The sequence below is a fragment of the Trichoderma asperellum genome, chromosome 1 (genome assembly GCF_020647865.1).
Source record: "Trichoderma asperellum chromosome 1, complete sequence".
NCBI classification, from domain to species: Eukaryota; Fungi; Ascomycota; class Sordariomycetes; order Hypocreales; family Hypocreaceae; genus Trichoderma; species Trichoderma asperellum.
The window spans coordinates 1,271,915-1,285,321 of record NC_089415.1 but is presented as its reverse complement, the minus strand read 5'-3'; the positions used below and the strand labels follow the sequence as shown (position 1 = coordinate 1,285,321).

Here is a 13,407-nt window from a genome sequence, read left to right as displayed (position 1 = left end):
GCTAATAGACTTACTAAAGTATTACTTTATTAAAAATATAAGTACTTTAAGTTATTATTAAATTTAATAAATTTAAATAAAAATATTATAATTAAAAAAAGTAAATAATAATTAAAAAAAATAATTATATTAAGCAAGGCATTAAGGCCTAAGATTATATAAATATTATAATAAATAAAAAAAAAAAAACCTAATAACTAATGCTTTATTTTTTAATATTAATTAATAAAAACTCCTTTAAGCTTACTTAAGCTTTATATACCTATATATAGGTTATTACTATATTTATCTTAACTTTAGCTAAAAAAAGCTAATTATTTTTATTAATTAGCTTTAATTAAAGTTATAGCGCCTGCTAATATTACTTCTAAAGCTATATATATATTAATATAAATATATAATTATAATAAGCAAGTATTATATACCTTTTTATTATTAAAGTAAACTAATATAAATACTTAAATAAAAGAGTATAAAAGAAGGTAGCTATAAGTAATATATTAGCTATTAAATACTTAAGTAAATATAATAAAGCTTAATAAAAGCTTAAGTAAGTAAAAAAATAAACTTATATAAAGCAGTAGGTATACTTTTAAAAGGTATATTAAATATATTAATAAAAATAGCCTAAGGCTAGTATATACTATAAGAATTTACTTTTATTAATAATAGTAAAGTATAGGCAACTAAGGCAGGGAAGCTTACTTAAAGCCTAAAGCAGTAGCAGCAAGGCTAGGGGCAGTAAGGCTAGGGCTATAAAGCCTAAGGGATTAAATGCATTTATAAAAGCTTAATTAATTTATATACTTTATTTAATATTTAATAACTTATTAAAAGCTTAACTTAAAGCTATTATAAATATAATTTATATAGGCAGTAGCAGCAGTATTAAAAAAAAAAAAAAAAAAAAAAAAAAAAGCTTTAAAAATAAAAAAGCTAAAAAAAAAGCAAAGACTATATTAAAAATAGTAGTAAAGCTATAAAAGAAGAAGAAAAAAAAGCTAGCTTTAATAAAAAAATTAAAGACTTAAGTCTAGTATAATTAATATATTAAGCAGTAGCAGCAGCTATAATATACTTAAAAAAGGCTTAAAAAGCTTAAATTAGTATTATTTTAATATTTAAAAGCTTAAGGAAGCATAAAGCTATTTATATTTATAACTTAAGTAATAAAGTACTTTTTTTTTTAAAAGGCTATTATAATAAAATTTATAAAAAAAGAAAGAAAAAAGGTATTTATAATTATAAATGCCCTGCTATTATTTATTTTTTTAAGCTTTTAAAGCCTTTTATAAAGCTTAAAGAAGTAAACCTTTATTATTATTATTAATTAAATTAATAATAAAAATATATTTTACTTTATAGTTAATATTATAGTAACTTACTATAATAGCAGGGTGCTTAAAGCAGTATTTAAGGCCTTTATAAAATGCTTAGTTAAGTATTTAAAAAAGGCTTTAAATACTATAATATTAAAAAATAAAGCTATAATATTTAATAAAGTATTTATAATAACTTTATTAAGTAAAGGGTATATTAAAATATAGCCTTTTTTTTACTTAATATAATATAGGCTATAAAGCTACTAGGCTTATTTAAGCCTAGCTATAATGCTTAGTAAAGCAGTCCTTTTATTTATTAATAAGTATAGTTATTTATATAGGCTAATGCAGCATTTTCCTTTATACTAATATAAGGCTCTTTATAACCTCTATCGTATGCTTTAATTAACTAATTCAAGCGTTCCAACACATTTTAATATCTACGTATAGCGAATTACTTCGCGTTGATGACAGGCCTTTACTCGTCAGGCAGGACGGTTTGAACTTTCTACTTTTTTTTCTACATTGGTATATTCAGGTTATACTGGTACTATTACTAGTTCAAGCGCGACTCTGTGAATTATTTTGTCAAGCTTTTGACAAGACAAATTGAGTTTCACCAAATGTGTGACGGATCAAAAAACTTTCATAATTCATTATTCATTGCTAACATACGACTTGAACAGGTTAAAATTACATCATGGTCTAACTTATATACCCTTTCCTTAGCTTGTGCATGCATTGTTTTAAGCACATAGCGTCAAAGTCACATCCTTATCCGCGCCGCAGTTCTTGACTTGGCTTCCCGCAGGAGGAACACCGTTTGACCAAACGATTTGGGGGCACGCAGTATTTGCGCTGGTAACAGTCACTTTCTTCCCGCTGAAAGCATCGCCGAAAACATCCGAAAGGTCGTACCAGATGGTGTTGTCTTGGAGATTTGTAGCAAAAATGGTCTCTGGCTTGCCGGTATAGAGGCCATCAGGCTGGACAGTGACTTTGATGGCACGGCCGCCGGTGACAGGATCGCGAGAAAAGGTCTCGCCATATGAACCACCCTGAGCAAGAGTTGTTGGCTGAGAGATGGCGCTGCCAACAGACCAGAGAGTGACGCTGAAGGGGCACTTGTTGACAACGCGAGCTTTGCCCAAGGCAGAGGCTGACTCAACGAGTGCAGCAATGGCAACAACGGCAGTGGTGGTGAACTTCATGTTGATTGGTTTAGAAGTTTCGTTTAGGGAATATTTGAGAATGTCTTTAAGATTGTTGTGATGTAAGTCTTGAGATGTTGAGAGCCTGGGATGGTCGTTCTAAATCTCATGTCAACAGGAAAAGTCTGCCCTTTTTATACTCTCAAGACTCACAGCGTCAGGCTTCATTGAGCCTCAATATTATCGTATTCCCTCGCAAAAGTCGGTAGTGGATATCCCCAGAATTAAACCATGTTTTGATCAAAATAACCAATAGGATAGCTGGTTTATGCTAGCATCATAGTAAGAAAAACAACAATCCACTACCGAGTTTTGCGAGAGAATAGTACGGTACGCTTCACTCGTGTCTTAACCGAGCAACCCGCCCAGTTGATGCTCTATTTACGGCCAAGATGGACTATTTTTGACAGAATCGGCCGCCTCCCCACCCCAACGGCCGACATCCCGGGGGATCTGCGCTACTCAAATTTCCATGTTAAGCTTAAGGCCTCTCAGAATACGAACACCGCGTTTCCCAAAAGAGTATCTACCTAGCGGTGAGACCTCGATTCAGTGGCTAATAAGAGTACATGAAATAGTCGTACAATAATACGAGGTCGAAGGATTATGTCTCGATCTTTCCATTGCGTAATCTATAGACTATTGCTGGCTGAAAGAGCACAAAGTAGGGCGTTCGTTGTAAGTGAGCAGGTGAGGTAGAGGCCCTCGCTAGCGGAGGAGCTTTGGACGGGATCAACGCGCCAAGCATCGTATTTTGAGATGCGGGGGCTTCTCACTCAGACAATAGTCGTGCTATGGGCTCAGCCTTAGGAAGGATTCGGCAGAGCGAAAAAAAAAAAAAAAAATAACATATCGGAACGTTAACGGCACGATGTTGCCTTGGGCTCTGGTTGCCTCATTGGAGCTGAACATTAAGACGTCACATTTTGGACTCGGCATCAGCCCATAGGGATTCATCGGCACATGGCCGCAATGCAGTGCTGCTCCCGCTCCTCCCGCCCATCTCTTTGAGAAAAAAAAAAATATCCGCGGCATTAGGTCACCAAGAGCTAAGGCCATGTGCCACGTCGGCACCTGAAATGCAACGCTGCGGACGAGGTGGGATCATGGTGTTGTGTGACGGCGGAATGTATGACGGAACCATCGCTCCGACTCGGATAGCACCGCGAGACACGGGAGGGGCATCTTGTACCTTGGCAATAGTTGCACCAATCATGCTTTCAGCAGCACACATGGTTTACCACAAGCGCCCAGGATGGGATGAGGTGAGGCTCTCTACTTCATATTTCCTACCTGTGTGCATAGGTACTAGTGGATAGAAGGTACATTACACGAAGCATGTAGCTATGCTTAAATATCTATGCAAATGCGCTGTACGGTAAGCAGCCACATTCCTGACACGTCAGACAGGAGAAAGGTGCATGTAATACGGAGTAATGGAAGAAAAAAGAGTCTATTCATCAGTCTAGAACACTCCCGCAAACACCTCTATCGTATAGTACATCTATTGTCTAATGCCCGTTTACAGTCTCGTCTTCCTCTCACGTAGTCACATGGAGGCTGTCTTGAAAGGACCTGGCATGGCCTTGGCTCCCTCCACTCCATGCCACCAATTCACACGGCTATCAGTGAAGATCTCGACCTGAGGCTTGAGCTTGGTTTCGTGCAGGTTGAAATCGTCCACGGTGCCGATTCTCATGTAGCTTTTGTTCGGGAAGAGTTCGCTCCTGCGATACATGAGCGTGCCGCATGTCTTGCAAAAGCCGTTGGTCATTTCGGTTCCAGAAGCAGGTGTCTTGCTCTGGCCCCAGCGAGTGATATTGTCCTCGCCACGAATGTACTTGAGGTAAGAGTTGTCGATGGTAAAGTTGGAGGCGAACATGGATGCGGTGACTTTGCGGCAGTCGAAGCAGTTGCAGACAAAGGTATTGACCAGGCCTGGAGCCACAATGGGCTGTTTATGGTGTTAGTTCCCGCATTGTTACCTATGCTGTAGATATGAAAGGGCAAGCAACATACAACTACCACTTGCACAGCACCGCAGAAACAGGTGGCTGTGGCTTCGGTCTCGGTTGACCAGCCATCTCGGGCAACGCCGGAAAGAGGGAGATCTTGGGATCGAACATTGTTGCTCATGGTGAATGGCGGATGAGTTGTATTAGCTCTGAGAGAGTTGCAAAGTGATGTTGCTAGTAGTGCTTGTTTTAACTGCTTTTGCTTGTTGATGCTGCGAAGTGATCCTGTGCTGGAATATCTCAACTTCCTGAGAATCCATATCATCTATATATACCTTTCCCGAATTTTACAGAAGCCTATCTCAAATGTCGAATTTCAAATCTCAACACCATGAGCAAACCCTATTTCGCATCACACAGCTCCCCACATTACAACCTATCGTCGATCCTAAGCTTCTCTTCCATTTCCCTTTTTGGTAATTCCAGTCTCACAGGGTAGGTGTGCGCCATTGATGTCACCACCGCGGTCTGGTTACTGAAGCATCTCCACTGGTCTTTGCCAGGGGCGGAATAGGGCGATTAGCGGGCCAGTGCATCCCCATTTCCTCTTCTGGCAAAATTGTTCAGCACAGGTTTAGCGCCATACGGAAGATGCCGCAAGCCTCGCTGCTTTTTAATACCGATCTGCCGCCACAGAAATGTCTTCTTGTAGGTGAGTATTTGCGATAGTTCACGACCATTTCAAATAGGAGAGGCGATTTTTTTTTTTGCATGAAATGATAATTGCCCATCTGGGCAAGGTCGCATAAAACTCGCTTAGATAAGAAGATCTGTTATCGATTGCATGGTCGTAGTTCCTGAGGCAGCAACAGTCTATGCACGTCATTGCACTTTGGATGGCGGGGCGAAATCATCACCAGTAACGAAAAGAAAAGATTCATTCGTTCTATCACAATATTCAAGTGGTTTGTAATGCCCAACTAATTATTAACCCGCCGTTCGCTTTTCACATGAAGCAACTAACAATTCTCGCTCTCACCAGATAAGGTCCGACTCTCTCTCACTTCTCTGTCCAGACTCCCTCGATTCTCGACTTTCGCAGCACCAGACCAGCCAGATCTGCGACTCGCCCGCTAGTCAGCAGCTCCAGAACCTGCAAATGAGCCTGGAGCTCTTTTCCAATCCAATTTCGGAGCTCAATTGCGTTGAGCGAGTCCAGTCCAAAAGCGGTGATGGACGTGTTTCCTTGTCGTGCTGCCATCACCTCTTCTGACAGCATCAGAATGGCGCCGAGCTTATCGCGAAGACCAAGCGTCACGATTTCTTGAGCCTCCTCGGCAGTTTTACATCTTCGTAGTTGTTGAGAAATGGACAAGCCCTCAGATCCCGACGAGGCGTCAGCGTCGGCTGATGCGGCGAGCAAAGCTTCACGCAGATGAGAGAATTTGGCATCAGAGGCATAAAACGGCATTGACGATGCATTGTCAAAGCCTAGCCCCGTGATGACTTGGCCCTGGCAGAAACGGTCGACTTTGCCCGTCATTGCAGATTCGATCAGTGCCAGAACCTCTGCCTCGCCCAGGGTGTTGTTTGACAAGTTCCTCATGACCTGTGACATTCTGGCGCCGTTTTCAGCTAAGTATCCAACGCCCTCTACGGCAGCAAGGTCGATAGATGAGGCTGCCAAACCTTGCCGGCGTCGGTGTAGGACAAGGGCGTCAAGGTACGTGTTGGCCGCAGAATAATGTGCTTGGCCGCGGTTGCCCACTATGCCAGCGACAGAGGAGAGGACAATGAAGAACTGGAGTGGAGTTTTGATGAGGGCGTTGTGGAAATTCCAGGCTCCTGAGACCTTGCTTCTAACGACAGCTTCATAGTCTTCAAAAGTCATCTTTTCAAAAAGCACGTCCTAAGGCATTCGTTAGCAACTGGGGTTTAACAGAATTTCAATACTGGGAGGATTATCAGGGGGGGAGGAACATACTCTAAGAACCATAGCAGCATGAATGATGCCTCTGATAGGTGGCAGATCATCTTGCAGCTCATCCACTAGCTCCTTCACCTTTTGCTCATCAGCAACATCGCAAGGCAGAACGTATATCGAAGCGCCTAGCTTTCGGCTCTCCTTCACCAATTTTTTCACGCTATCCGTTTCATTACCGCCTCGAGAGAGCAAGACGATGTGTCGAGCGCCGCGGCTGACCATTCGTCGTGTGATGGACCGTCCCAGGCCACCTGTCCCACCAATTATAACATATGTCGCATCGCGCTCCAGAACATCTGAGCGAGGTGGAGGATGTGTAACCTTGACCTGACAAGAGCCACCATGTGTCACCACCAGCTTTCCTACTGTTTTGCCGCTTTGCAACTTGCGAAGTGCTCCTTCGACATCTTGGATGCTGACAGAAGTAATGGGCTCAATGGGCCTGATTGTCTTATTTTCGACAAGGCGCATCACCGACGCAAAAGTGCGCTCCAAGATTCTGGGTCGTTCCGCAGCAACAAGGGTCAAATCAACCGAGCTGAAGGTGCAGTTATACTCGAGTTTAGCCATCTCAAGCCTTGTGTTATTCGTGATATCTCGCTTGCCTAGTTCAATGAAACGCCCAAAAGGCGCAAGGCAGTCCCACGTTTCGCGAAGAAGGTCGCCTGCAAGCGAGTTGAGTACGACATCAACTCCACGGCCACCTGTAGCCTCTCGGACGGCTGGGCCAAAGGTAGCATCTCGACTATAGAAAATATGACTGTCTGGAATGCCATATTTATCCATAATGAACTGCTTTTTGTCTGCACTTCCAACGGTGGCATAAATCTCAGCGCCAACCATCTGCGCCAGCTGAATGGCTGCTTGGCCAACGCCGCCAGATGCAGCGTGGATTAAGATCTTCTCGCCGTATTCTAGCCTGGCCAGATCCATGATACCGTAATATGCGGTGCAGTATACGACGGGGATTGATGCTGCTACCACAAAGCTCATGTCATGGGGAATAACTGCCGCGCTGGAAGCAAGACATCGAGAGTATGTGCCATATGCGCCTAGTGACATGGCACAGACTCGATCGCCAACCCTCAAGGAACCCACACGAGAACCGATGCGAGACACAGTGCCGCTGCATTCGACGCCGAGATATGGGCTGGATACTTGACCCATAGCGATGACAACGTCCTTGAAGTTCATTCCTGTGCACGCCACCTTGATTTCTATCTCTTCATGCCCCAAAGGCGTTTCACGCTCATCCTTCCAGTACAGAGAGTCAAGAGCACCATAGGTACCGACAGCCACAGTGAGACGCCGTCCAGGCTGATCAAACGGTTGTGGATAAGGTGGCGAGTTTGAAGTTTCTGTATCATGGAAGATTGCGAGGTTCATGTCATCTTGCTTGACAACACGAGGTACCATCAACTTGCCTTCTTCTTCCGCAAACTCGTAATCCACAGGAGCATCGTCCTCGGGTATCGTAACTGAGACTTTGACTGCACGAAGGATGAGCTCAGCGGTGTCACGAGCATCGGATTTAGAACGAGGATCTAAATCAAGAGAGGCTACAGCTTTGTTTGCCTCAGAACGAACCGTACGTAAGAAACCTTGCGCAATATTGTTTTCTGGGTTCTCTGCAAAGCGATACGCCCCAGACGTCACCCAGAGCATGGAATGGCAGACTGTGAACAGATTCTGCAATTTCTCAAAAGTTTCGACTGTCAGGTTGATAAATATCGGCTTGTCTATTTCAACCAAACAGATGTAACAAGCGGTCGGCTCAGGAACGACATCAGACAAGGCAACTAGGCGTGGAGTCTTCGCGGTGCGCAGCGCCAGCAGATCCAAGAGAGCCCTTTCAAGCAGATGGTTACCATCATGTTGGGAGATTACAACGAAATCAACATCATCCAAGCTGTTATTCACGCTTTGCTCTGCAAGATCGCAATTCAGCCGTTTGGTGCTGCCATTTTCCACACTATTTCCATTTACTTCTCCAAGAGGCTCTTTGGGCTTGTGGTGTCCATTTGTGTGAGATTTAGCGCCATTTCCATTGACTTCTCCGAGAGACTCTTTGAGTTTGTGGTGTCCATTTGTGTGAGATTTAGCGCCATTTCCATTGACTTCTCCGAGAGACTCTTTGAGTTTGTGGTGTCCATTTGTGTGAGATTTGGCGCCATTAGTGCCATTGGGGGCTCGATGGCCATTGCTGGTGTGGTTATTTTGCCCGTTACCAATCGCTGATGTTCGATCGATAGAACTCTTAACCTTGTGGCCGTTTTGAGTAATACCGTTCTTTACGTCTTGTTTTATCGGCTGCTTGTTCTCCGCATCAAGAGGTTCCCATTCCACCTTGTAACAGATAGATCGCGGATTCATGCTCTCAACGATATCGCCATTAACTGGTGTCGTTCTGAATCCACTCATCTTTACCACGGGCACAGCGGAATCTTGATACCAGGAATCAATAAAAAAGTCAACAGGTCCAGGGGCTTCAAAATTTAGGTATCCGTTAACAACGACTTGCACCCGATCCCCTGGTTTGTTTGGCAAAGCACTGCTTATATCGATCTCTTTGACGGCAGAGGGCATAAAAAGAGAAGGCATCTTGCCGCTTCCAGCACCCAGTATCGGAAACGTGAGCTGAAAAAACAGGTCTATAAATGCTGATGGAGCAATAGATGTTGTTTCATGAGACAACGGCATGACAGCTGCTGTATCGGGAATTGTTATAGACGCGGTGGTATATTTCTCACCGAGCCTCAAATCAGCATCTGACGGAATCCTGAAGACTCCGCTGTATCCAGCTCCTCGGGCCTCTAGCTCAGAGTAGAAATCATTGATGGAAAGCTGATGGCAGTCCATTGTCTTGGTATGTTGACGGCGAGTAGAGGCGGCTTGTAGTAAAGCACTATTGACTGGATTAGCTGGTACGACCTTCTTAATTCCGACCAATCCTCTGCAATGCTCTAGCCAACCTCTGGCTGAATTCCACGATAAAATTCGAAATTCATCCCACTCATTAGAGTAGGACCTGGTGCCCTCAGCATAAGGCTTCAAAGAGAACACCGTCTCGTACGGAACGCCATCATCTAGTATGAGAGCTTTGGAAATTTGAATCTCTCGGAGACGGAAGCCTTCGATTTGCGTAATTGGGATACCTCGTAGCTGTGCTCGCTGTGACGCTGCTTCTACAGCCATACAGATATAGCCCGCTAAAGGAAACGTGGCTAGCGATTGCATGCGATGATCCTTAAGCCAAGGCACATCGTCTGTGGAAATTACATTTTTCCATTTAGGCTCGACATCACTAAAAGAGTCTTCCAAGAGGCCTAGGAGATCGTGACGATTAAACGGCTTCTGGCGCATCTGCTTAGCTGACCGAGGCTCAAACCAGTACTTGTGCTCCGACCAACCATATGGATAAAAGTCCGTGACAAGTGTAGGGGCTCGTACGCCTTGATTAGGACGGTTGATTCTCCGTAAGTTGATTGGGTAGCCCTTGAGAAACAAGCTACCCGCGCAGTTCAAGGTCGATGAGGTCGCATGCTGGTTACGAACGAGAGAAGGCAAATATTTGACTCCTAAAGCAACTTTAGGGCTGATAGCCTTCAGGATCTGCTTAATAGGACCCTCAAGGGCAGAGTGCGGGCCAACCTCGATAACGATGTCCGGCTCTGTATCAAGATAAAGCTCTTTGAAAGCCGAAGAGAAGAGAACGGGCTGTGTCAAGTTCTCGACCCAGTATGATGGGCCGAGTGATGTTGTCGAGTCAATTTTCTTCCCGAATAGCGATGAATAAAACTCAACATTTGAGGAGTCCTTGGATGTCACATATTTGATGGCAGCCTTGTAATCATCTGCAACTAGCTGCATGTGAGCGGAGTGGTATGCCATTGTCACCCGCAATTTGCGATTGAAGATGCCTCGACTTTCTAGTTCAGCAGCCAGTCTATCGACATCTTCTTCGTCTCCCGAAGCCGTAATGGAATTTGGAGAGTTTTCGCAGGCTACATTGACCCTTTGTAGCCCCAGGGTCTTAACAATGACTCTGATATCTTGAGCTGCAGCACCGATAGCAAGCATGGCACCGCGGAGATCCTGATGCTTGAATTTCATTTCTGATGAAACCTTTCCGCGCCAATAGGCTATGGACATAGCATCCTCAAGGGTCACGGCACCAGCAGCAAAGGCAGCGCCAATTTCACCACTGGAGTGGCCGATGACTGCCGAAGGTGAAACTCCCCAAACGTCCAGCAGTTTTGTAAGGCCAATCTGTATGGCTGTGCATGCAGGCTGCGAGATGTGTGCCTCGTTGACTAGTGTCTCTTCGCTGCTCTTGGCGAGCTCTTCCAACAGCGAGAAATCAGCACCAATTGTTTGCAGATAGTTGCTGCAAGTTTCGATAGCTTTGGCAAAGATTGGATGACTCTTCATAAGCTCTTTTCCCATCCCTGCCCACTGAGCTCCTTGACCGGTATATACGAGTGCCACCTTTGGCTCCTTGGAAGGCACTACCCCAGGAGTGGCACTGACGCTGTTGAGAGCATTTGCAAGCTCACTACACGAGGATGCTGTAATGGCGATGCGCCACTGCAGATGTGTCCTCCTCTCCCCAAGTGTGTAAGCCATGTCATTGACCAATCGTTTCTGGAAGACTTCGGGGTGTTGTTCAATGTATATGCCAAGTTTTTCGGCCTTTCGCTTGACAGCGCTTTCATCATGAGCTGATAACACGAATAGTCTCGGAGTCGTGTTCTGGTTATCTTGAGGAAGGTCCACGAAGGACGTTGGGACTTTCTCAAGCACAACGTGCGCATTAGATCCTCCGAATCCAAAGCTATTAACGCTGATGAAGCGCTTGTTCCGTGGCCACGGTCGGATATTGGTTGGAACTTTGATGTTCCATTCATCGAGGGGGATGGCCTCATTTGCCTTTTCAAAGTTGACGTTGGGAAGAATAAAACCCTTGTCTAGCATTATTGATGCTTTGATAATGGAAATAATTCCACTTGCGTTTTCTAAATGGCCAACGTTGGACTTTACTGAGCCCATATATAATGGCGCGCGCTTTGTACGCCCCTTTCCAAAAACACGATGAACGGAATTAGCTTCTATAGGATCACCGGCTCGCGTACCGGTTCCATGGGCTTCCACGTATCCAGTATCTTCTGGAGAAATGCCAGCTCTAGCATAAACATCGCGTATCAACTGTTCTTGCGCATCGCCGCTAGGATTTGTCAGTCCTGAGGTCTTGCCGTCTTGGTTGACGCCAGTGTTGATAATGACCGAGTATATCTTGTCGTTGTCTGCCAGCGCCTTGTGAAGTGGTTTCAGAATAAGACAGCCTGTGCCTTCGCCTCGAGCAAAACCCGACTTTGCCCTGTGATCGAAAGCAAATGTCTTTCCTTGTTCGTTAAAAAGCCTTGAAAACGTTAGACTTCATTTGGTATTCGAAGAGAGGGCTGACTTGTATGCGATAAAACACAAACTCACCCTAATCCGGACATGGAAATCATGTAATGAGGCTGAAGATGCAAGCTGGACGCTGCGACAATGGCAGAGTCCGAATCTCCTGAACGGATACTCTGTACCGCCAAATGCAGTGCGTATAAACCGGACGAGCAGGCCGTGTCTGCTGTGAAGGAAGGGCCATGCAAGTTGAAGTAGTAAGAGATGCGGCCAGCTTGAATGGACTGGTGGTTACCAGTGGCATCATACATTGGTACCTGATCTAGCTCTTTCAAAGTACCAAGATGATAATTTGAGGCAGTGCCGCCGATGAACACGCCCATGTTGCTGCCAGCAATAGCCTGCTTGGGAATTCCAGCATTCTCTAAAGCTTCATACGTGCACTCCAAAAGATGTCTCTGTTGTGGATCTAATAAAGATATGGGTAAGCTATCTGGAACTCACATACATATACGCATATACGCATGTATCATTGTGCAGGGGAAAGAGCTTCATACCCATGGCTTCAGCTTCCTGCCTTGTGATATTGAAAAACGGTGCGTCAAACGTTGATAAATCGCCAGTCATGAAATATCCACCTTTTTGGTTGAAGCAGCCTTTTTTGTGAGGATCAGGGTGATGGTATGCCTTGGCTGAGTATCGTTCTTCAGGAATAGGTCTCCAGCCATCACGAGAACGTGATAACATAGTCCAAAAGTCGTCGAGAGTCGAGACACCGCCTGACAGACGGCAAGACATGCCGACGATGGCGACAGGCATAGGAGCCTTTTGGGTCTCGTCCGCGTCTGAAGACGCCATGTTGAGCTGTGAGTTGAGCGTCTCTTTCGAGATCTCAAGGGAAATAGACCAAGCTTCTACCTAGAGCCTTTTTACATTACATTACAAAAAGATGCCAAAGGGAGAAGCAGAAGGAGAAGCCTCAATGGTGGTGCGAGAGAAGAAGCGAAAAAGGTGCGGAGAAGGTTATTTAAGACTGATGTCTTGACATATCGCTCTACAGCAGGAGTTGATAAGGATAACAATTACAAAGGGTTCTATGAGAGACACTATTTAATTGAAATGAAGATCAATGTCTTACCGTACCCGTTAGGTTTTGTTTTCCGACCAGGATTCGCGAGGCTTACTGGCATCAAGAATTTGCAACCAACGTTCGAGCTTCTACGCCACGCAACCACCTTGTCAGTATTACAAGAATGTCAGCTCGCGGTTCTCTGCTTAATACTAATACTAATAATATGTGTTTAAAAATTACTATATTGTTGTACGAAATTAGAGGCGGCCCTGGGTTCACCCTTGTTTGTGATGGCATGTCTCACTAATTCCTCCCGCCGTGTCTCCTCCCATGTGCAGCGTGCATTGAGTCGTTGGATCATATGGATACTTTTCTTTTCTTTTCTTTTCTTTTTTTCCTTTTTTTAATTAGCGGTGTGTCGATCAAGGGATCGCAAGTCGATTCTGAAGTACTTGTA

The 13,407-nt window shown here is 44.4% G+C and overlaps 3 protein-coding genes across 3 annotated transcripts; all 3 read right to left on the bottom strand.

The window, feature by feature from the left end:
- Window positions 1-1,951: 1,951 nt before the first annotated feature.
- TrAFT101_000375 (uncharacterized protein) lies at window positions 1,952-3,247 on the bottom strand. The gene is made up of 2 exons (XM_024902277.2): window positions 2,687-3,247; window positions 1,952-2,632 (listed from the first exon to the last, which is right to left on the bottom strand). Exons 1-2 carry the CDS (start codon window positions 2,699-2,701, stop codon window positions 2,069-2,071), a joined length of 579 nt encoding a protein of 192 aa, XP_024764583.1. The 5' UTR covers window positions 2,702-3,247; the 3' UTR covers window positions 1,952-2,068.
- Window positions 3,248-4,082: 835 nt separating this feature from the next.
- Window positions 4,083-4,813, bottom strand: TrAFT101_000374 (uncharacterized protein; the record flags this gene model as incomplete). Its single annotated transcript, XM_024907400.2, has 2 exons — window positions 4,083-4,487; window positions 4,553-4,813. 2 exons carry the CDS (start codon window positions 4,811-4,813, stop codon window positions 4,083-4,085), a joined length of 666 nt encoding a protein of 221 aa, XP_024764582.2.
- A 735-nt stretch (window positions 4,814-5,548) lies between these two features.
- TrAFT101_000373 (Type I Iterative PKS) lies at window positions 5,549-12,736 on the bottom strand (the record flags this gene model as incomplete). The annotated part of the gene is made up of 4 exons (XM_024907399.2): window positions 5,549-6,397; window positions 6,473-11,891; window positions 11,963-12,347; window positions 12,436-12,736. The coding sequence occupies 4 exons, from the start codon at window positions 12,734-12,736 to the stop codon at window positions 5,549-5,551; spliced, it is 6,954 nt and encodes a 2,317-aa protein (XP_024764581.2).
- Between the last annotated feature and the right edge of the window lie 671 nt (window positions 12,737-13,407).